General features: G+C 38.1%; 1 protein-coding gene across 7 annotated transcripts in view; it reads right to left on the bottom strand.

Annotated features, from left to right (window-relative positions):
- The window catches only part of Nol4 (nucleolar protein 4), a 372,059-nt gene that overhangs the window by 14,361 nt on the left and 335,275 nt on the right, over nucleotides 1-22,423 (bottom strand). For 6 of the 7 annotated variants that reach the window (XM_057789158.1, XM_057789164.1, XM_057789157.1 and 3 more), the window contains one exon: nucleotides 13,383-13,563. In XM_057789158.1, coding sequence (XP_057645141.1) covers nucleotides 13,383-13,563 — 181 coding nt within the window. The remainder of the gene's footprint in view (nucleotides 1-13,382; nucleotides 13,564-22,423) is intronic. The other variant, XM_057789161.1, reaches the window with a different exon arrangement.

The following is a 22,423-nucleotide window of genomic DNA, read 5'->3' as shown; positions in this document are numbered from 1 at the left end:
AATATTAAAAGTTCAACATAGTTTGGTCATTAATGTATTGGAAAATATTTTTAGTAAAAATTTCTCAAGATATGGTAGAGTTTTATATTTGAATCAGTGGCTGATTTTTTTGTTAAATTTTAATTGTTCATACATTCATGTGTCTGTGTTTGGGTGTTCCCACATAAGAGCACGTTCTTGTGGAGGTCAGAAGAGGTGTGATTCTCTGCCACTGTAGTTACCGATAATTGTGAGCCACCTGATGTTGGTACAAAGAACTGGGTATCAATCCTCTATGGGAACAATATGCACTCTTAGGGAATGAAACACCTATCCATCCCTTATTAGCTGTTATAAAACACAAAATTACTTGCAGGTTTTTATTGTTTTTTCCAATATTCATATCACTATCAATAATGTGTAGTTACATATCATATGATATATCATTCTCATTCAAGTGATTTAAATTATTGTCAAAATGCACCTTAAGGAGGTGACAGTCATGTAGGCCATTTTATATAGTATAACATATCCATAGGATTCCATAAGTTTTATATTCATTATACACATACACACACATATACATATGACAAAGTAACCTGAAATTTTTCAGTGTGATCCATCTATTTCTTCAACCTTCATGAATCACTATATATTTTACCTTTTGCCAAGGAAGACTTAGAAAGTATTAGCAAATCATATTTTAAGCTGATGCTTAACTGGTGTGTAGGATGTGTATCCACGGTCACCATAACTCTGGTTGCCTTGGAAGTGGAGGTGAATCAGGTACTACTTCTGGAACATTTTTTGTTGTTGTTTTCAAATTCAAATGATTTCAAGATTAGAAGAGGAAAACAGACATGAACTTTGTGGAAGGAAAAATCGCAGGCACCCAGTGCACAGACTATCATTTGGTGAGTCATCAAACTGAAATGAGGGTCAGCAAGCCTTGCTTTCCGGCACACTCAGAAAGAACATTCGTGTTCTGCTTACAATTATCAAAACCTGTAAAAGAAGCAGGACTCGTGCAGAATAGGGGGTTTATGCTGAAGAGGCTTCTCATTGTGTGTGTGTTTGTGCTGGAGGCTTGTGTGGAGGTCAGAGGGCAACAGTGGGTGTGGGCAGCCATCTATCTCGTTTGAGACAGGGTCTCTTGTTCATGCTGTCTCCCAGGATAGCTGTCCCATCAGCTTCCTGGGGTTACCCTCTCTCCATATAGCTGTAGGAGTGCTGGGAATTTAGATGCACCACACACTTCCCCATCTCCCAGCGCTGAGCAGCTTTTTAGCTCATTTCTCAATATGGCACAGAAGTAAAGAATAAAGATTTAAGACACGTAAAAACTTAAGTAGAGGTTTTTGGAGCTAGAGTGTGTTTGCTTGCCTTCTCTCCTTGATTGCTTATCAAATATTCACTTCCCTTCAGCAAGCATCAAGAGAATTGAACGGGAAGCAGAACTGTTTTTATGAACCTATACAAAGACTTTCCCTGCAAATGACTGAGAAACGAGTTTATAGATTCCCATTAAGGTTAATGCCCTATCCCAAGTTTTAAACCTTTGTTATTAAATGGCTTAGAAAGCCAATTAATATTTTATAAGGAATAGAATAATCATGGGCACAGATGATAGTAGGTCAGAGCACTGGAAGAGATGTAGGTCACGGAGGAGGAAACTTACAAAAATAATTCTGCTTTGAAAATAAACATATTCTTTTAAGCAAACTGTGTTCATGAATATGATTTTTGGAACAAGGTTTTTATAGTATAAAACCATCCTTGTAATCATTTTATATAGTATAACGTAGTCATAGGATTCCATAAATTTTACATTCATACACACATATATATGTCATATATGGTGTGTGAATGTATATATATACACACACACATATATATATATATATGACAAATAACCAAAGGACAACACAGAGTAATATACTGCTAGACATTTTTTAAAGTTTCATTTATTTTATTTTATGTGTATGTATGTTTTGCCTGTTTGTATGCACGTGCAAGTCTGGTGCCCGTGGAGGTCAGAAGAGAGCATTGGATCTCCTGGACCTGGGATTACAAATGGCAAATCAGCCATCATGTGTGTGCTGGTACTGGAACCTGAAACCTCTACAAAAGCGACAAGCGTTTTTTGTCACTGTGCCATCTCTCCAGCTTACCGCACACTTAGTTTTGTGACCAGTTCTGAGTTTGAGCGAGTAGCCCACACAGGCATGAAAGGAAACTTCCTGGAGTACAGCTGTGTGTGTCCACAAGTTCTTGCTACTCTGCATAGATGGAAGGAGAGCCTCCAGGACAGACATCTACATGTCAGTCAAAACCAATGTCATTAAAATTACCATGTGCCTTGAAGTAACCAATAAGAATATTAGCATTGTAATTGAAAGTTTTAACATGAGAGCAAAGGTAAGGCAGTAGTTCTCAGCCATTTTGGGGAGATTTAAACAGACAGAGATCTCTAGTGGGGGAAGTTAGTGGCCTGCTGCCTGTGCTGGGAGGTCCACCGGTATCCAAGCTCAAAGTGGAGCACAGTTCATATACTTCCCTATAGAAGGTAGTGGTACTGACTCCCTAGAACAGTAAAGCAAGCTGAACTCATCCCCCATCCAGGAGCTTTTTCCAGAAGCCAGAAGCTAGAGGGAGAGGTGAAATGGAACTGGTTTGTACAAACAGATCCCCAGAGGATGTGTCAACATTCAAAGGGTACTGTACAAGGAAGACAGCCCACACCACGTTTAATGATCTCGTGTCTCCTGAAGAGGCCATGTGCAGTTTATTAGCAGGCTCAAGAAAGCAGCCCCAGAGTGCTCAGGGAGACTTCTTACATTCGTCTCCTGCAACGCACAGCAAGGGATTCTCAAGAGGACAGTTGGAGCACATACAAATCCATTTTCCTGTGCAGGAGTAAAGATCGGGCTTTGCAGAAAGAGCCCTGGGAAGAGCCTGCTCAGTGTTGAACTCTACACCCAATTACACAGGCTGGATTGTCAGGGAAAGTCCAGGTCACTCACTCCTCTTTCAAAGCCTGTTTCTGAGGTCTTCGACCTACAGGAACCCAGGGAAAGCCCCGTGGTAATTAGAAAGTTTCTTCATGGATTCTCCAGACAATTCATTCTATTTCTTTGATTTTCTAACAAATTACTAGCATCATGTTCAGTCATTAAAATTTATACTAAGCATCATCTTTTCAAATCTCTAGGTGTTGCAACACAAAACTGTCTAAATAATTCACGGTCTCAGTTGAATTCTAGGTGATAGTTTTGATCCACATGGGAAAGCTGGAGAGAGAATAAAATAAAGTGCCAAGAATATAGTTCGGTTTCAAATACTGAGTTTGGTCTTCCATCTAATCTGTTCTGCCACTAACTGAATTTTCCTAATATTTGTTCTGTTTTGAGTTTTCTAATTTTGAAGTAATTCAAGTTATGACAAAATGTTTTTAAACACCTATGTTACATTAGGAATTAGCTCCACCCAAAGTTACTAATTTAATAGGAATTAGCTTTACACAGAACTCCCAGATGCAAGGAAGGTCTTGAAAGGGCTGGCAACTTGAGCTAGAACAACATATTTCTTTTTAAATCTGTGTATGGAGTAAGTATATTTGCATGTGTGTGTGCGTGTGCGCAGGCATGCAGGTGTATATGCACATGTTTGTGCATACTTGTGTATGTAAGGCTCACTTCCGGTGTTTTTCCTTCAACTGATCTCTGTATTTTTGGAGACAAGATCTTTAAATAATCAAAAAGTTCATGGATTTGCCTAGAATGGTTGGCCAGTAAGTTTTAGGACCCTCCTGTATCTGCACTCTTCCGCCAGTGCTAGGGTTCCAGACACTGATACCGGGTTCTGGGGATATGATCTCACATTCTTGAGCTCGTACGAGCAGGCATCTTACCCACTGAGCCATCTCCCTGGTTCCAAAACTGTAGCTTTCTAAGAATCACCCTTGAAGTTTCTTTGTCAGACAAACTTACTTACTCCATTGAGAAAAGAATGTTACACGAGAAATCAAAGGCAGGCGATCTTCTGTAATCAATACAGCAACTCAGCCACCCAGTACCAACCTAAGCACGTGAACCAGCACTGCTGAGAGAAACGCTAGTGGCGGCGGCACTGCCCTTGCGCACAGCTTCTCATCAGTTCTGGCTGCTGAATAGTTGAAAGGGAGCCAAATATGGGGGAAGATCTGAATTCTGAACTCTATTCCATCTAGTGCATTCCAGTTTAGTAGTCACCTATGGCAAGTGACTGTCATACTGGATTCCACAGATCTAGATAAAATCATACTTGAAAGAAAGAAAAGACAATGTGGATAGAACGAGTACTTTGGATCAGGAAAATGCCCTGATTAAGTAGTCAAAGGGATGCGTTTTAACAGTGACTCTCAACCTGTGGGTTGTAACCCCATTAGCAAACCTCTATCTCCAAAAATACTTACATAAGATTTATTATTATTATTATTATTATTATTATTATTATTATTATTATTATTATTCGAGACAGGGTTTCTCTGTAGCTTTGGAGCCAGTCCTGGAACTAGCTCTTGTAGACCAGGCTGGCCTTGAACTCTCATAGATTCACCTGCCTTTGACTCCCAAATGCTGGGATTAAAGGAGTGTCCCACCACTACCCGGCTACATTAGATTTGTAACAGTAGCAAAATTACAGTTATGACATAGCAATAAAAATAAAATGATTTTATGGTTGGAAACACAACATAAGGAAGTGTATTAGGAAGGCTGAGAATCAACCACTGTACTAGAGACATGAGCTTACTAACTGTAGACAGTTGACTGGGGAGTATGCATACACTGGTGTATTGGCGCTTGGGAGACAGAATGATCAAGACAGCTTAGTGCCTGCAGGCTGTGTCGATACAGACTATCTCAAAGGACCAAAACAAAAAAGTATAAAAATGGGGAGCTGAAGAGATGGCTCAGTAGTTAAGAGCACTAGCCACTTTTCCAAGGGACCATGATTTGGTCCCCATTAGTGACTCACAACCATCTGTAACTCTAGTGGTGCAGGAGAATTGTCTGTAATCTGTCAATCATGTTTTAAATAAACTCTGATTGGCCAGGCAGGAAGTAGAAATGATGCAAAGAGAACAGGAGAATTATGGGAAGGAGGAAGTTGATTCCCCCCACTCCTGCCCAGACCACTGAAGCAACAGGATGTGATCTGCCCCACTTGAAAAAGGTACTTAGCCACATGGCTAACATAGATAAGAACAATGGGTTAATATAAGCTACAAGAGCTAATAAGTAGCCCTACCTAATGGGCCAATCAGCTTTACAACATATAGAGATCTCTGTGTGATTTTCTTTAGGGCTAAACAGCTGGGGGTACCAGGCAGGACAGAAACCCCCAACAAACAAGCTAGCCTCCATGTTACACTCTATTCTCAGACAATCCACTTCTGACCACCACTGGCACCAGATACACTTGTGGTATACAGATATACATGCAGAGCAAACATCCATATATACAACAAATAAATAAAATTTATGTGTGTGTACTTGTGTGAGTACATTGTATATACACATGTGTGTATAAATACAAGTGCAACAAGTTGAATCACTTAGTGGAAAAAAAATCTAATATAATACATTGGTTTTGTTTGTGTATACATGTATGCAGATATGTCTCAACATGTATCTTCATGCATCAGAGGCAAGAGGTTAACCTTAAGTATCTTTCTTTGTTGTTCTTTTCCTACTTCTTTGAGACAGTCTCTCATTGAACTTGGAGCTCAGTGTTTCTGACTAGCTAGCTCCAGGAATTCCCTTGTCTCTGCTTCCCTAGTGTTGAGACCACAGGTATTCTCGCTTTTTACATGAATGTTGGGTCTTTTAACTTAGATCTCATGTTTACCCATTACTCACCAAACCACCTTCCCTGCTTTTTAAAATATAAAATAAAATTTTGCTCTGCTTTGAAAACTCGTTGCATTTTAACAAGAAGTCCACAGAGTTAGAGTAACTGCAGGCTCCCAACTACATGGACTCTAATTTGATTACATAAGTCACCTTTTCCCCATAATATGGTATCTTGAGCATCTTTCCATATGTAAAGAACCTGCCAGTGTCCTGAAGAGGATTATGCAGCTTCTGTGAATAAGTAGCAACACTACTCTGTAAAATTGTTATCTATAGAACTTTTGTGACAGATTGCATGCGATTCTCACACCGCAGGGGCATCCAGCTCATGTGGGACAAGAGGTGAAGGCCCCTCCCCATGTGTCAGCATTGCTTCCTCTCATGTGACTGTCAAGCCAATACAATTTATTAAGAGTAGAAGATAAAGCTACGTGAGCACTTCCTAAGCCCCTGGATGGATAAAGCAATCAATTTCCCTAAATTATAGGCTTAAAAGCCAAGTATATTTTAAGGCAGAATTGATGCATTTCAAAACATTGCTGTGAAATATTTGAAATGAAACATTTCTCTTCCTTCAATGTTGTACTTTTCTGGGTATTAAGAGAAAGAGGCCTATCATTAAGAAGATAACTTCAGAGCAGGTAATATGGCTCAATTAGCAAAATGCTTGTCTGACCTAGATCCCCAGAACTCACCTGGGAAACACCAAGTGTGGTCAAGTGCATATGTAATCCCAGATATTCAATATCCTATACAGCTAAATTCCTGGGGTTCACTGATCACCAAGCTCAGCTTACTTGCTACTTGTTGAGTTGTAGACCAGTGTGACAACTCAGATTCAAATAAAAGCTGGAGAGAGTCAGTGGTTGTTTGAATGAGATGTCCACATATTCTTGGGCATTTGAATTCTTCATACTCAGATGGTGGCACTATTGTGTGGGTTTAGTTGGCATAGTCTTGCTGCAAACAATATATTACTGGGGACAATTTGGCGTTTCAAAAGTTATGCACCATTCACTCTCTGTTTCCTGCTTGTAGTTGGAAGATGTGCCTTATCAGTTCTGCTACCATGTCTGTCTGTCTGCCATGCTTCCCCATCTCAATGTCAAAGGACTCTTATTCCCCTGGAACCACAAGACCAAACAACACCTCTTTCTATCAGTTGCCTCTGTCTTGGTGTTTTATCACAACAACAGAAAAATAATATTGAACCTAAAGAATGTCACCCTAGACTGTCCTGAGTTCTTCATGTGCACATGCTCATCTGCACACATGTACTAACACATACCAACACACATAAAACAGACACACACACACACAAGAAAAGAACAAGAAAAATATCCGAAGCTTCTATCACTTCAACGCTTAACTTGAATTAGTCAAGATGTTCAAGGAGGCACAATGTTTCACTGGGAAAATATTTTTACATAGGCATTTGTGATTCATGTATCCATTTAGTATTCATTGAACCCAAATGTGAGCTGACACTGATCATAAGGAAGTTAGGAACAAGCTCCAAACTATGCTTATTCTCTGTGAAAAAACATGCATAACAAATGGGTGAAGACACAGGAAATCTTCATGGCGCATATGGAAACATGCAAGAGGAGAACTCAACTGGAAGTGATGGGGGAAATAGCACAGGTGTTTTGAGAAACCAAAAGGATGACATGAGTCAGGTGCAGGGGAAGTTAGAAGTACCCAAGGTCAGCTCAGCTCCAAGATAGGCAGTGTCATATGGAACACATAGGGAGGAAGAAGTCATTTTTCCATTATTAGCTTAAGGTCTTTTGGGATAGCTAGACTATTCTGTCTGGTTAAAACTTAGATATAAAATCTGTAGCTCAGAAAGAAGGATGAGGATGCAGATATTTACAGAAGAAAAGATAGCCACTAATGAGTTTTACCTTGAGCAGTGTGCAGAACAAAACGCTTCCAGGGACAAAGGGAGTAAGAGGGAAGGGAAATTGCATCATGAACAAAATGAGTAAAATCTATCTATCTATCTATCTATCTATCTATCTATCTATCTATCTATCTATCTATAGCAAATGCTTGAGAGACAGGAAATAGAGAAGGCTGAGGACACAAGGTGATGAGAATGTTCTGTTCTAGGTGTCAAGACCATGGATATTTCAAAATTATAATCATCAGGGTATTCAAATATGTCCATAAAATCCAGAAAATTATAGGATGAAATCATCTTACATTTGACAGTTGGTGCAGTCATTGAGAACTTATCAACTACCTATCAACTACTACAACGTGGTAGGGAGAGCTTGCTTTAGTGAGCTGAAGGAAAACTAAGCGAGATGTGAAAAGGGTAGATGAATGGAAGGGCTCCTTTGACTATTTCCCCCAAGAACACTTATGATGACTGAGGGGTTAAGGAGCTAGAAATGAGGCTTCAGTCTCGTATGACTACTGTGATAACCTCTAGGTAGACCTATGACCAAGCCGTACCTGCCCTAGACTCAGTGACAAAAAGACCCTTAAAGTAGAAATCCCATCTATTCATGTCATGACAAAGCAAGGAGGATAACTGATGCAGGGATTCAGGCAGACTAGGAATAACCATACACATGTATTACGGCTCATTATTATCACAACTTGATCTTGTTAGATTTTAGTCTGTATATCAGCCTACTTTATATCAGAGTTGAAGAACAGATTGGAAAGGCTACTCCCCATGGAGTGTGTTGAGAGGAAACAGCCAAAAGTAAATGATGCCTTTTGCACATAATTGAGACTTAAGGGGTCCAATGGGTAAGCGCGGTGAGCCGCAATTGCCTTCTGTGGATGGTATGATGTGATCTTCCTGACAGAATGTCCCATGTCAATGGAAAGGATAATGACCAGATGACTGGCTGCTTCTTGCTCCTTTCATTTGGTTAATTTGAATACACTCTTTGTACAAATTATAGCTGCTGTCAATTTGATAATACTCCAATTTGAAAATTTGGATTGTTGGGTGCAGGCGCTTGCCAGCTCTAAACAAATGGTGGGCTGGCTAGCAGAAGATTTGAAGGGCACTCTGGCAATGGTCATAGAAATATTCTTCTCTTGCTAGGAAGTCTTCAGTGTAGTCCAGATTTCCAAATTGCTATTATATTAAAAATGAAACAGGAGTCTATAAACCTCTCCTAAAACCACTGTAGACCTACACGTGGATGAATCCTCCCTTCTGGTTTGCTTTCTTCTTACTCATTATTTTGGTTTTTTGCTGGTTTCTGTGCTGGATCAAATGCAGGGAATCGTGTGGTAAGCACATGCTCTACCGCAGCCTTGCAGCTCCAGCCTTTGTTTTTGCATCATATTGTCTCCTAGCATCCAAAATACATAAATTATTGTCTTTGTACCTATTTGTCTTTGACTTCAAAACTCTATTTAATAATATTAGTCCAATTAAGCCAATGATTAGGTACATAATATGTTACAGACTTTACTCAAAAGAATGTAATCTTGGACAAGATGAAGGCTCTGTTTTCTCAGAGTACACACTTTTTAGGGAAAAATGTAACAAAAATGTTCAATGAGTTAAGCAGTAGAGTAAGGTAGAATTAAAAATGTTTTGACATTTCAACAAGACAATGCCTGCCTTAAAATATAATGGTTTCATTATTTCTATTGCAGGGGCTATTTCCACAGATTCTGGAAGAGGGAACTGGGTCACCAGGAGCTGAAATGACAGGTGGTTGGGAGCTGCCTGATGTGGGTGTTGGGAATTGAAACTGGGTCTTCTGTAAGTCAGAATAATTATATTCACAGAATTTATGGGGCAAGTCCCAAGATAAATGAAATTGTGTATCTAGTCAACTTAACAGTCTCTCTGTATTTGAAATAAAACTGAACAAAACCAAGACAGGAGTAAACAATACTAGTGTTAAAGGAATTCTAGATTCTTGGAGAATGAAAACCTATTTTGAGGCCCTTTATATTACAGTTATTCATTCCCTTGGCTACCACCGTCAATGGGTGCCGAAGTCCTTCTACACTTGAGCAATTTTCTTTTGTGTCAGTGTAAACAGGGCGTTTGCCAAGATTATGTTTTAGCTGTTAAGTTGAACTAAAACTCAGTCCAAAGCCACAGCTCAAAGAGAGTTATCTAATTTTCAAAGTGTTACAAAGCATAGTAGGTTAACTGTGGTAGAATATTAGTTACATTAATATTACATTAAGTTATTAGTTACATTAATGTTACATTACTTTATAATGTAGCATATTTAATGAAGTAAAGATGTGCTGCATTCTTTTATGTTACTTTGTTTAACTCTATAAAGCTATGTTACTTTGCCTGCCTAAATACCTGGTTGGTCTAATAAAGAGCTGAATGGCCAATAGCTATGCAGGAAAGGGATAAATCAGAAGAGAGAATACATAGAAACATAGAAAGAAATCTAAGCTCAGGAGGAAAAAGAAATGAGAAAGGGAGGAGAGGAGGACACCGTGGGCCAGTCACACAGCCAGCTGGGGAGTAAGAAGGAAAGAAAGGAAAAAATCCCAGAGACAAAATGTAGTTAAAGAGAAACAGGATAATTTAAGTTAGAAAACTGGCTGTAAATGAGCCCAGCTAAGGCCAGGCATTCATAAAAAAGAATAAGTCATTATTTGGGAACTGGATGCCAGGCCCTCAAAGAGTGAAAAATAAAACAAAACCAAATTACAATCAACCAGTAGGTTAATCTCATGATGTGCTTTCTCAACAGCACACAGGCAGTTTTCAAGGCTTGGAAATCATTTTTTTGTGGTCTTCTTAAGTGTCCTTTATCTCATCATACAAAAGTTAAAGAATGTATGAGCCAAACTGTCCCATAGCTACATGATTTTATCATAAGCTATCCTCCTAATAGCCTATGCCTGCCTTTTATTTCATAGCCTTCAAGAAGCAAAGATGGGGGAAGCTATACCACATGAAAATGGAGGCCTAAGACATTGGTGGCAAAGAAGTAAGAGAAATGAAGAGCTCTTCCCATTCCACTCTGCTCCCAGACTTCATGAGGTCTTCCCTTCCCTCTGATACCACAGGGCAATGGGAATATTGTTATTAAAAAGTCAAAGAGATCCTGATAGGGAGAGGTTGCTGTCAAGGGATCCTCTAGCTCCTTCCTGTCTCTATTATTATATGAAATTGAAGGTTTTTATGGGGAAGGAGAGGAGACAAGTATCAAACAAAGTAGTTCTCAATATAATATTGTTATATCTGCACTCAAACTATCAATTTGTGAAAGCTGCATGCTTGGCTTCTCTAGAATTCTGATGTGGCATTTGAACATCACCAATGACTGAGGGATAGACACCAAGGTGATTGTGTGTGTGTGTGTATGCACACACATTCACTGTGTGATATATACATACATATATATGTATGTATATATATATATGGAGAAATTCAAGAGTTTTCTGAGGGTATACGACTACACCTGGGAGTTCTAAGTCATAGACTTTAAGGGTGAGCAACAATTCACGTTAGAGAGGAAGCATCAGGTGAAAGAAACTCAGGAGGCTTGATCTGAGGCAGGAGAGTGAAACAATGCTATTTCTTCCAACAGCAGTTAAAAAAACCACATAGGAAAATTCACTAGTTACATCATCTGTCCAGACTTGACTCTAGTTTTGTTTTATTTTTCTTTGTTTTTATTTGAAAGACAATGTGTCGTTATCTTTTGAGAATCAGATGAAATGTAAGAAAAACTTTGCTGTTACAATTCTACAGTAAAGTTCAACAACCTGACTGGTCTTGTCTCAAAACAGCAACAACAGCTACAGCAACAGCATCCTTCTGAAATCCTGTGAGGTTTCCCTCTTGGTCTTTGTAAACAATACATTTCTCCCATCAGGATCTCACTGTATTTTTAATAACAGCCTCTTAATTCAGACAAATATCATAATATAGGACAGAACTTGTGAAGTCCGGGAGCACAGTGGGCTACTTCTCTGTCATCCATGTCTTGAGGTTCTTAATTAACTAAAAGCAAGAGGCTTCATATTTTCCTGTTGTATTGTCCCATAACATGATTTAGCCATTTATGGAGCATAGATAAATGATTCTTGTTGGGTAGGAATAAAACCATCTCAGTTTATTTTAGCTTCACATGTCATTACTTAGTGAAGTTTTGTTCACTCAAGGGGATCCAAGTTAGCATTTTCTTTTGCAGATATTATAGAAATAACTAGAATTTGGTGCCATCAACTTTCAAACAAGGAACACCAATAGAGACCAAGAACAATGTTGTGAATGATAAAAGCAGAGATATCAAGCCATCGAGAAGGTCACACTTCAAAGCAAAGCATTTGCACCCACAGAAAAAGATAACTCTCAGCCTTGATCAGAGGAAACTGTCCTTGAAGTGAACAGTGGGGAACAAAGAGAACCATGACTGCAAGGAAACAAAGAAGAAGGCACAGCTGAGGACTCAGCTCAATACATAACTTCCTACTCCCTGCTATGGCTTAGGAGGCATTGTGATGGAGACGCACAGCCTGAGAACTGGAAGTAGGATTGTGCAAATGCTAACCATCATTGTACAAACTGTTTACCCCCTCCTGTTTTAGTGACTGCTAACTATCGTTGTACAAACTGTTTACCCCCTCCTGTTTTAGTGATGGCTAACTATCATTGTACAAACTGTTTACCCCACCCTTGTTTTAATAGTTGCACAATATTAATCTAAGCACATTATGTTTTTAACTTTAAAGGATGTTTATTGACTTATTCACCTTTTCTAGTATAAATATAAATAAATAATAACTTTCCAGTTTGGAACATCTCCACTCGACATCATGTGGCTGGGGCAGACAAGACTCAACTAAACTCAGCCCAGGCTTTCTAGATCTGATCTGCAAAAGGACTCCAGAGACTTTTCTGCACCAACCAGAAGCCAGAGGTCATTAAGGAATCAAGAATTACTTATTTTTATATCAAACATTTTTAAATCTCTGATTCATTTAGAGATGCAGTGACACACAGATGCAAGAAATTCTGAAAGCATGAGCAAACACGAGCTGGCTCTAGGCATCGCTCACTGATGAGAGATCATTATTGTTGCTAATCTATAGCTGAGGAGGCATGGTGGCTTCTGCTTGTTGTTTTAGTCCATGTGTTTCTAGTAAAATCGTGCACATTTTCCATAAAGTTCCAAATGCTTTAAATTCTCTTAAATCACAAGGCTCTATGAACTACTGAATCATTCTTGACAAACTGTACCTTATAACTTCAGAGGCAGAGGGAATTGCTACTTGTGAAAAATTGCTCTTATTCTACTTGAATTTTTTGTCAATATCAAACAGCAATCATTGAACTGAACAATCCTCCTCCTGCTTACAGAAGCTGTGACAATATAGAGAGATATCTAGGCAGAGAGACGAATGTTGTGTTTTCAAATAGGCTTCTTTTCACCCCCCTGTCACTAACTAGTCCTTATAACAGTCTAACCATTTTCTTCTTTCAGGTTTAGAAAATAAACCAGCCCCAAATGAACGCACAAAATGCAATCTGCTGTGAAGACTCACCACTACTAGAAGTGTCATTCAGGTTTAGCAGTCCTCCTCCTAGCCCTCGGTAACTATGGTAACTGTAGGTCCCATTGCCATTGATGTACAATACCTCCTGTGAGCCTGGAACAGTAGATGTTGAGTAGGTGGCCTGGGCTGCCTCAGGCTTGCACTGTTTGTCAGTGGGAGTAGCTTCGTCCTGTAATGAAAAAGCATTCCATCACTGTGACATTTCTGTGATACTTCACCTTTTACACACTCAATGCCAGCCACACAGTTGCACTAAGTAAGAAAAGTCCATACAGTGAACATTAAGTTTATGTGCATATTTTTCACCTTTGATAAATATTAATAGTAATAATAAAATGATAAAGAGCCAGGCAATAATGAGGACAGGCTATAGACAGAAAACCTGACAGTTTCCAAATGAATTAAAAATGATGGAGAATGCTTCAAGCAACAAGCACTAAAGAGGGTAGAAGTCTCCTAAAGAACCACTGGCAAGGGATTGGCCAGAGAAAACAAGGGACACACACACAGTGGAATCCTATTCACCCTTGAAAAAAGGAAACCCTCACAATACTATAAACTGATGAGGCCCAAGGCCAGTTGTTAAGTGAACGAGTGAGCTGTAATAGAGCAGATGCTGCCTGGGAGATCTCTGAGAAGTCAAAGGCACAGATGGGTGAGGGACAGTGGTGGTGCCCAAGTCTGCCTGGAGTCAGGCTGGGGAGCAGGGCCTGGAGAAGTAGGAGCATGGACCTGGGATCTATGCTTAACATTTCTCTCCTGATACTGGGGAAGTGACTGGGAGAGAGGGTGGCTTTTAATTAATAGAAAACAACTTGAAGCCACATGCAAGACTGAAAATACACAGAAAGAGATTACAGTGGAAGATTATACATATTCAACAAAATCTGATCTTTTGTTTTGCTCTTCCTCTCCTCTTCCTGACTTACATTTCTTTGTTATTTCCTTCCCCGATTCTTCCTTTACTCTTATTCCATTTTTATTTTATGGTTGAAAAACATGAATTTTTATTGAGTACTACCTCTATACTAGGCCTATTGAGTGAGTACCACCTCTGCACTAGGCCTGTTGAGTGAGTACTACCTAGGCCTGTTGAGTGAGTACTACCTCTGCACTAGGCCTGTTGAGTGAGTACCACCTCTATACTAGGCCTGTTGCTATCATTACAGGAGCCTGACAAAGATCTAAGTAAACACCCAGGTCCTTTAGTTTTTCATTCTTATGTCAGCGTGCACACTCACCAATGTCCATGAAACTACCTTTATCCCAGTGAAAATGTTGTAAGGGAATAAGAAATTAACTTTGTAATAAATGGTATATTTTAAATAACCAAATATATTGAATTTCTCTTTATGAGTTTATAAAGTCTAAAATATATTCAATATGAATGGTTTAATTTTACTTGCCTTATCATCATCACCATTATTCTTATTATTTGATTTTTTTTGAGACAGGGTTTTTCTGTGTACCCTTGGCTTTCCTGGAACTCACTCTGTAGATTAGGCTGGCCTCAAATTCACAGAGATTCTCCTGCCTCTCCTTCCCAAGTAGAGGGATTCAAGGCATGCACCACCACCTCCTGGCTCCGCATGTATTATTTATATTTCTTTTGATTTATTCTTCTCTTCACTCTTCCATATCAGGAATGACCTTCAGTGATCAAGACAAGATCTTCACCACCAAGTCATATCCATAGACTTCTTTCATTTCAACAAAGAATATTTCTTTCAAGTGATTTCTACTAAATATTAAAAGTGGATCAGGAGTGTTTTGCATGGCTTTAAATTGGAGTAAAGTAGACCTTGAGTAGATCTTGTAACTGTCAGATCTTTTCCAGGTGCTACAACAGGGAAATGAGGAATAACATTGTTCTCCATCTGAGCTATATTATATTGGTTTCTCGTCTTTCCTAGCATGAAAACTTGATATGATTCTGTTCCTGTGCAGGGCGATGGACTCAGCTCAAATGAATCCATTCCACTCAGCCATAGGTAAGGGCTACAACTTTTATCTTTGTTTCCAGTAAGATTATAAGAGAGAATTGAAATTTTATGACTTCCCAATCTAAATGGTACCATAATACTATTGACTGACTTTCAAAGTAAAAAATAAGAAGAGAGAAGAAATGGGAAAAATATTATACAACATGAAATTTGAATTTTGCTGTAATCTATTTACTAAGTATGACTATTTTTAAAAATAATAAAATAATGCTCTGAAATTTCTCTAATGAAAACATGGATGATCTAAATTGGTATACAATTAGAATGTTGGGTTGTAACCTGTGTAGGTGTGCCAGCATCTCTTTATGGGCATAGGACTATCTATACGCAATCTCAAATAAAAAAAAATCTCTTTGAAATTCAAAACTGAGTGTCTGAGTAATGCTAACAATTTTTTATTTTGTGAGTGAGGACTTTGATCATTTTACATTTTAAAAATTCACTTCAGAATTTAAACATTCAATCAGTATTCTATGCAAATATTAAAAAATATCAAACACTGTAAGGTCTGATACACTGGTCTCAAGCAGTTCAGTCTACATGTCCTCAATCTGTTCACAGTAATTCTTCCATACTAACATAAAGGTGGCATGTATGTCCCGAGCTTGAGTTTATTAAAGCTCACCAGAGGATCAATAGATGGATCTAAGATGTTTGCATGCTGAAGAAATTGGTTGTTGAATTCCCCAAAAGGCCCATGAGTTACAAGCTTAGTCCCCATGGTGTGGTTACTGGGGACAGGTACAAGGTTTGGGGGTGCCTACTTAATGGTAGGTCCTAAGGTCACTGGGGACTAAACTCCCATGAGATCCCAAGGATCATGGTCACCCTTTCCTGGCTACTCTTTTGTTTTATGATTCAGGATGTAAACGGCTTTATTTTGCCTTGTTTTCTCACTCCTTGTGACCCAGGCAATCCCATCATATGCCCAAAGCAACATACACACTTGAGTGCAAGCCATCCTGTCCATGTGTGATGTAAATAATCTTATAACTACTTTTGGGATTTTCTTATAGGAATGAAAAGCAAGTAATACAGTCACATTAATTTTCATGCATACATCTATTTTCTCTAAAAGTATTATATTCTTAAACTGGTCTCTATGGAATTTGTATAGTTTTTAGGGAAACCATCTGAGAGTCTCCGTGAGGTTATGAGTTATAGGATAATAGCATGTGCTACACCACGTCCTTTCTCGGTAGCCTGATTAACAGCTTTATTTCACTCGGCACTCACCAAGTGACTGCATCAAAGTGTTATGGAAATGACTGCTCTAATATATTCTTCTGCAAAGACCTATCTACTGAAGTCTCAAAGACGCCAGGATATTCTCTGTTCTTTGGGTTACTTGTGAAGGTGAGCCTCAGTTCTCCCACTCATGCGGTGTAAATAATCTGGGCTTCTAGTTTTAGGAATGTGACTGCTCTCCTGAGATAGAAAGATTCACTCACCAGAGAGGCTCTTGTTTTGTAAAAGAAGAGACATTATTACTGCACTGTTTTCTTATGAGTTCTTTGTAAGATAGAATTAATTTGTATTATTAAGTGTACTATTTTAAAATTTTGACTCTTTCTTTATTAATTGTTGTTCCAAACTACTATAGCTGTACTGGGAAGGCATAAAATTAATTCCATTAATAAGCAAAGCCAACTTTCTAGGGATTATTTGCATTCAAACAAAGATTTGCATTATTAGTGTTTTGGCAATCCACTATACCTAGAGAAATAAAATATACATATCTGCCAATAAAATATATTCTGCAGTATCTTTTGGACAAAAGTTTAATGAGAGTTAATTCATGTTTTTGTCTTGAGAAATAATCACTTTCAAAGAGAGAATATTTTAGTGACATTAAAGGTACAGATGCCTTGGAGTCATGTTTTATCTTTGTCATCTTCAAATAATTAATATTTTAATAGTGAGTGCTCAACATTTCCATAACTACCAGTTCACCCAGAGTGCCTATGAAGGCTGTTTTCAAAAGAGGGCCATATTAACATGCTACAAAGGTGCATACCTACACAGTGAAATACATTTAGTTAATCTACAAGAAAAATGATTAACCCTCTTTTTTTTTTTTTTTTTTTTGGTTTTTCGAGACAGGGTTTTTCTGTGGCTTTGGATCCTGTCCTGGAACTTGCTCTTGTAGAAATATTTCAAAACGTGTAATACATAAAAATAAGGAACAACAATCGAATGACCACAAGCAATGATCAAGACAATTCATACACCCCTCTCCTCTCCTCCCCTCCCTTCTCCTCCTCTCCCCTCCCCTCCTCTCGTCTCTTCTCTCTCTTTCACAAACACATATTTTGATTAAAACTATTCAATGGAAAAAAGAAGTATTTTTATTTACCTTTACCGTTAGACTCTGGCACCTTCTGTTTATATCTCCCTCCTACCTTCAAGCTGAATATACATTTATATTTCGTGTGCAAAATGGGCTTATAAGTGGATTGGCGTTTACTTTTCCAAGGAGGGCAAGGTTGGGGTAGGCTGGAGAAGGGACTTAACTATCAGCTGTCAGGTCATGACATGTCCTTTGAACTTCTCTGTTCCACCCAGGAACTGGCTAGAGTCATACTGAGGTATGCAGTTGTTTTAGGGTTCCTTGATGGACCACACGGACAGAGTCCTAATTCCCTCAGACACATAAGGACATTTTTACTTAGTACCTTCCACAGACAAATTCTCTCTTTAACTGAAAGTTAATTGATTCCTTCTAAGGGTCCAACAACAGGTCTTTCTTTCTTTCTTTCTTTCTTTCTTTCTTTCTTTCTTTCTTTCTTTCTTTCTTTCTTTCTTTCTTTCTCTCCTTCCTTCCTTCCTTCCTTCCTTCCTTCCTTCCTTCCTTCCTTCCTTCCTTCCTTCCTTCCTTCCTTCCTTCCTTCCTTCCTTCCTTCCTTCCTTAAGGTAACATCAGATTAACTTCCTCTTTCAAGAGTTCCAGAATTTTTTATTTAATTTATTTAATGTATTTACCAAGTGTTCTTTAATTTGATGACAACTTTGTCTATAAAGACAAGCAGAATACACCAATTAGATTGGGGGTGGAGTCAGTATAAGTCACACCCCATTTGAGTTTCCTTGTCACTGTTTTTATATATATCACCATGGAATTTGCAAAACTCTTCTCCTAGAACACAGAACCATATTTTTAGAACATCGTGGGGTGTGTAAAGAGGAAGGCATTATTGATTCACCTTTTGTAAACAAAGAACCTTGAATTAAGGCACATATGATGTTTTCGCTACAGAGTAGTAAACTCGCAGGCATAATGCAGGTTTCACTTTGCCCCCATTTTCTGTAAGCTGATTGTAGATTTCTATTGTCCCTATATGTTCTTTGCAGTTTGCAAGATAGAACATTTTTACTTAAAATACATAATTTAAATTCCTCCCTTGCTTTATGTCCAAGCCACCGGAAATACCTCTCCCTTCTAAAAGCTTCTCTTCTCACAGTTGAGGGCATTCCAGAACTGTGTACATTGTAGAGTTTCCAGTGACGGTAAGAGAGAACCAGAGCACTACTGAAAATGTTCTTCAATCCACAAGAAGTCATCCGCCCTGCTAATGACCAAACATATAATGGAGGATAATGGGAGCCCTTTGATGACATCAACTAAATCCAGCCTTACAAACTCTCACCTGGCTCAAATAGGCCAATACTCTGAAACTGATGGCTTGCAAGCACTTAAAAGGATTGCATATTCTTTCCTCCACTTTAGGGCTTTAAATGGTTGAGATGCCAAGATTGCAAAATTCTCCCCAAGTAACACAGACAGACACTATTGAAAGCCACATTTGGATGAACTTCATATCGTGTGATGATAAGAATTGATTATATTAATTTCTTTTTCTTTTTTGCTTTTGTTTTCGTGACAAGGTTTCTCTGTAGCTTTGGTACCTGTCCTGGAACTAGCTCTGTAGACCAGGCTAGCCTCGAACTCACAGTGATTGCTTGCTTCTGCTTCCCGAGTTCTGGGATTAAAGACATGCGTTACCACCGCCCGGTTGACTATATTTATTTCTGATCTAAGAAACCAAACTTTTTGGAGGATAGCTACATCCAGAGATTCACCAAACCTTTTGAGTTTTTTATCTGATATTTTTTCTATAGAGTTATTTAAACATGCCGACATACATGATTTCATGAGCAATAACATATCCTGATATAAGTAGAAACTATTAACACTGCATTAAGAAAATGGAGATAGCGTGATGGTCAGAGGGTGTATGAGGATTGGGGAGAAAAGAAATAAGGAACTGCCAATCAAAGAGTGCAACATTTCAAGTAGGAGAAGTCAGTTTTGAGATATGGCTCACATCAGGGTTTTGAGAGTCAGTGTATTTTACGTTTAGAGTAATTAAATTTCAAGCATCTCATTATAATAAATGGTACCATTTATAGTGCTGGGATTAAAAGTGTGTACCAACACCTCCCAGCTCAAAGAAATTTTAATTCTACTTTTTTAATACCTAAGGGTGCTGAGCATTTTTAAAGTTGTTTATCAGCCATTGTATTTCTATTTTTTTTGAAAATTATTGGCCAATATGTTGAATGGTATTTTTGTATTTTAGTCTTTTTTCAGTTCCTTACATATTTTAGATTATTAACCTCCATAAACATAGAAAAGAAAGTACTGAAGTGAGAACACTGGGGAGGGGGTCAAGGACTTGGGGAGAAGGAAGGAAGATGCATCCCCAAAGTAAACATGCATGAAAACACCATATGGAAATTTGTTACTCTGTATACTTATTAAAATTATATACTGTGTAGATCATGTAGTTAAGAATTTATTCTGCTTCTTACATAAATAATAGGCTTATATAAAATACACAAAACAACATAAGAACTAGAAGTCCAAAATAATAACAATGTTTTTGAATTGTGTGTTTGTACGTATGTATGTGTAAAACAAAAATTTAAGACTCATTGGCTTAAAAATACAAAATAAATATTTTATCACAAACTGCAGCCGAGTTATAGTTTGATGGCTGTCTCTCAGGAAGAATTAGCAGAGTGCACAGTTGCCAAAAGATAAGTCTCCTGCGTGCACATGAAGTTGAATTGTTAGCACTTTCCAACATATATGTTACAATTTGCTCCTTAGTGATTGATCAAAAGTTTCTGCACTTAAATTAATAAATCTTGCTATGTAAGTCAAGTCTTGCTATTTTGGCAAAAGTAAAGATTTTAAAGATAATTCCTTTGAGATTAAAAAAATAGACTGCAAGTCATTTTAGCTGGTAGTTTTGTGTGTCAAATGGAGAATTTCTCATCGCAGAAATCTTTCGGTAACAGTGGGTATTTTTAACATTAATCCTCACTACGTTTTAGGGAGAAGAGGTGATTTATCCTAGTAGGACTGTACGTTTTCTTTCTTTATTAGAATGTACATTGTGAAAGCCTCAACATATCGACAAAGCCATCATTTTATCTAATGCTGGACTCTACTGATTGAAAACTACCTTTTGGACCAAGGAGATGGCTTACGAGGTAACAGTGGCTCCCAGACATGACTTATTTATGGCAGCACTCACTTAGTGTGACTCTGAGAATTCTTACTACTGACAAGAAAAACTCATTCCGTGGACAGATATGTGAAAAATGCAAAACCCAGAGATGACAGACAATGTTAATCTTTTCATTTCTTTTTCCTGAACAGGAAGGAAATCCTAACTAACAATGTTATTTGAGCACTGATGCTGTGAAGTAATCTTTGGTAGTTTCAAAATTAGAGACAGGTGTGCCAGCATGGCTGAGTAAGCAGAACGGAACACAATCCCTCCTAATGTCACTCTACAGAATGGATCTTTTCACAGCTACCTTTGATGAACATGAGGTTCACACAATAAACATACTCTCCTGGGGATTGTGTATCTTGAAAGGACTGTGTAACTGAGATCTTAATTTCCACACATTGGAAAAAAGCTTATAGATTATTGTAATTCAAACTGGGTGTAAAAATCACCCACCCATTTTTGGTACTTCAAATATATTAATTACGAAGCAGTTAAACTAAGGTAATTAGAAAACCATCAATACAGTAAAGCCTGAATTACTGAGGGATAATGATTTTTATACTAATGTGAAATTAAATTTTAAAAGGAACATGCATGAGGACTCACACAATGATCAAAAAATAAATAATCTGGTGATGAATTTAAAGTCCACTGTTTAAGCCTGAGTGTGTGTTTGGTGGAAATTCAGATTGAGCTCTTGGCTAGCATTCCTGCTTTCATAAGTATTCTTTCCTCTGTTTATGTGAAACATCAGACTTAGCACATTGGTTATGAATGTAGGATGTTATAGTTTTAATGTTATAATTAGAAGATAAACATTACTGGTACTACATTGCTTTACATGTAAGATGCACAGTTAATAGTTTTATTTCCATTTGCAACAAACCCATTTGTCAACAATGGTCATTTTTAGGAATTCTTTGTTATAATTTTATATACATATATGCATGAAATGAATAAATCTTCATAAACTACTTGAATTAGGTAAGCAGCAGTTCTCTCCATGCCCCCTTGAGATTTGGATCATATACTCTACGTCACCTGGAATAATGAGCAACTCTCTTCCTTCCATTTTGTTTTTCTAGAAGTCTTCATTCTCTATAATGCCCTTGTCAATTTGCATCTCTGCTTTTGTCAGCATTCAGCAATTTTCAGCAAGGATCTCTAAGCCTAAGTCCGTGAGGGAGACCTTTTTTCAGGCCTACATTTTGAACTACCTGCAGGACATGGCTACATGCAGACCCCATGAATACCTGACCAGACAGTATGTATAGGTTCCTCTTGTCTTGTCACCCTCTCATTCCCAGGCATAACTTGTTCTGCTCTCTGAACTCTATTTCTTGACCAATGATACCTTCAGCTCTATCTGGTGTTCTGTTTTAGAGGCCCATGTCCTATCCAATAGCATCTTTTAAGGATCTTCTATCTAGAATCCAGGATATTTTTTTGATGATCTAACTTAATTTGCAACTGAAAACTTTAAATAATGTTCTGTGAATGC

The sequence above is a fragment of the Chionomys nivalis genome, chromosome 14 (genome assembly GCF_950005125.1).
Source record: "Chionomys nivalis chromosome 14, mChiNiv1.1, whole genome shotgun sequence".
NCBI classification, from domain to species: domain Eukaryota; kingdom Metazoa; phylum Chordata; class Mammalia; order Rodentia; family Cricetidae; genus Chionomys; species Chionomys nivalis.
Note: the sequence above shows the minus strand (reverse complement) of the source record. Positions and strands in the feature narration are given on the sequence as shown.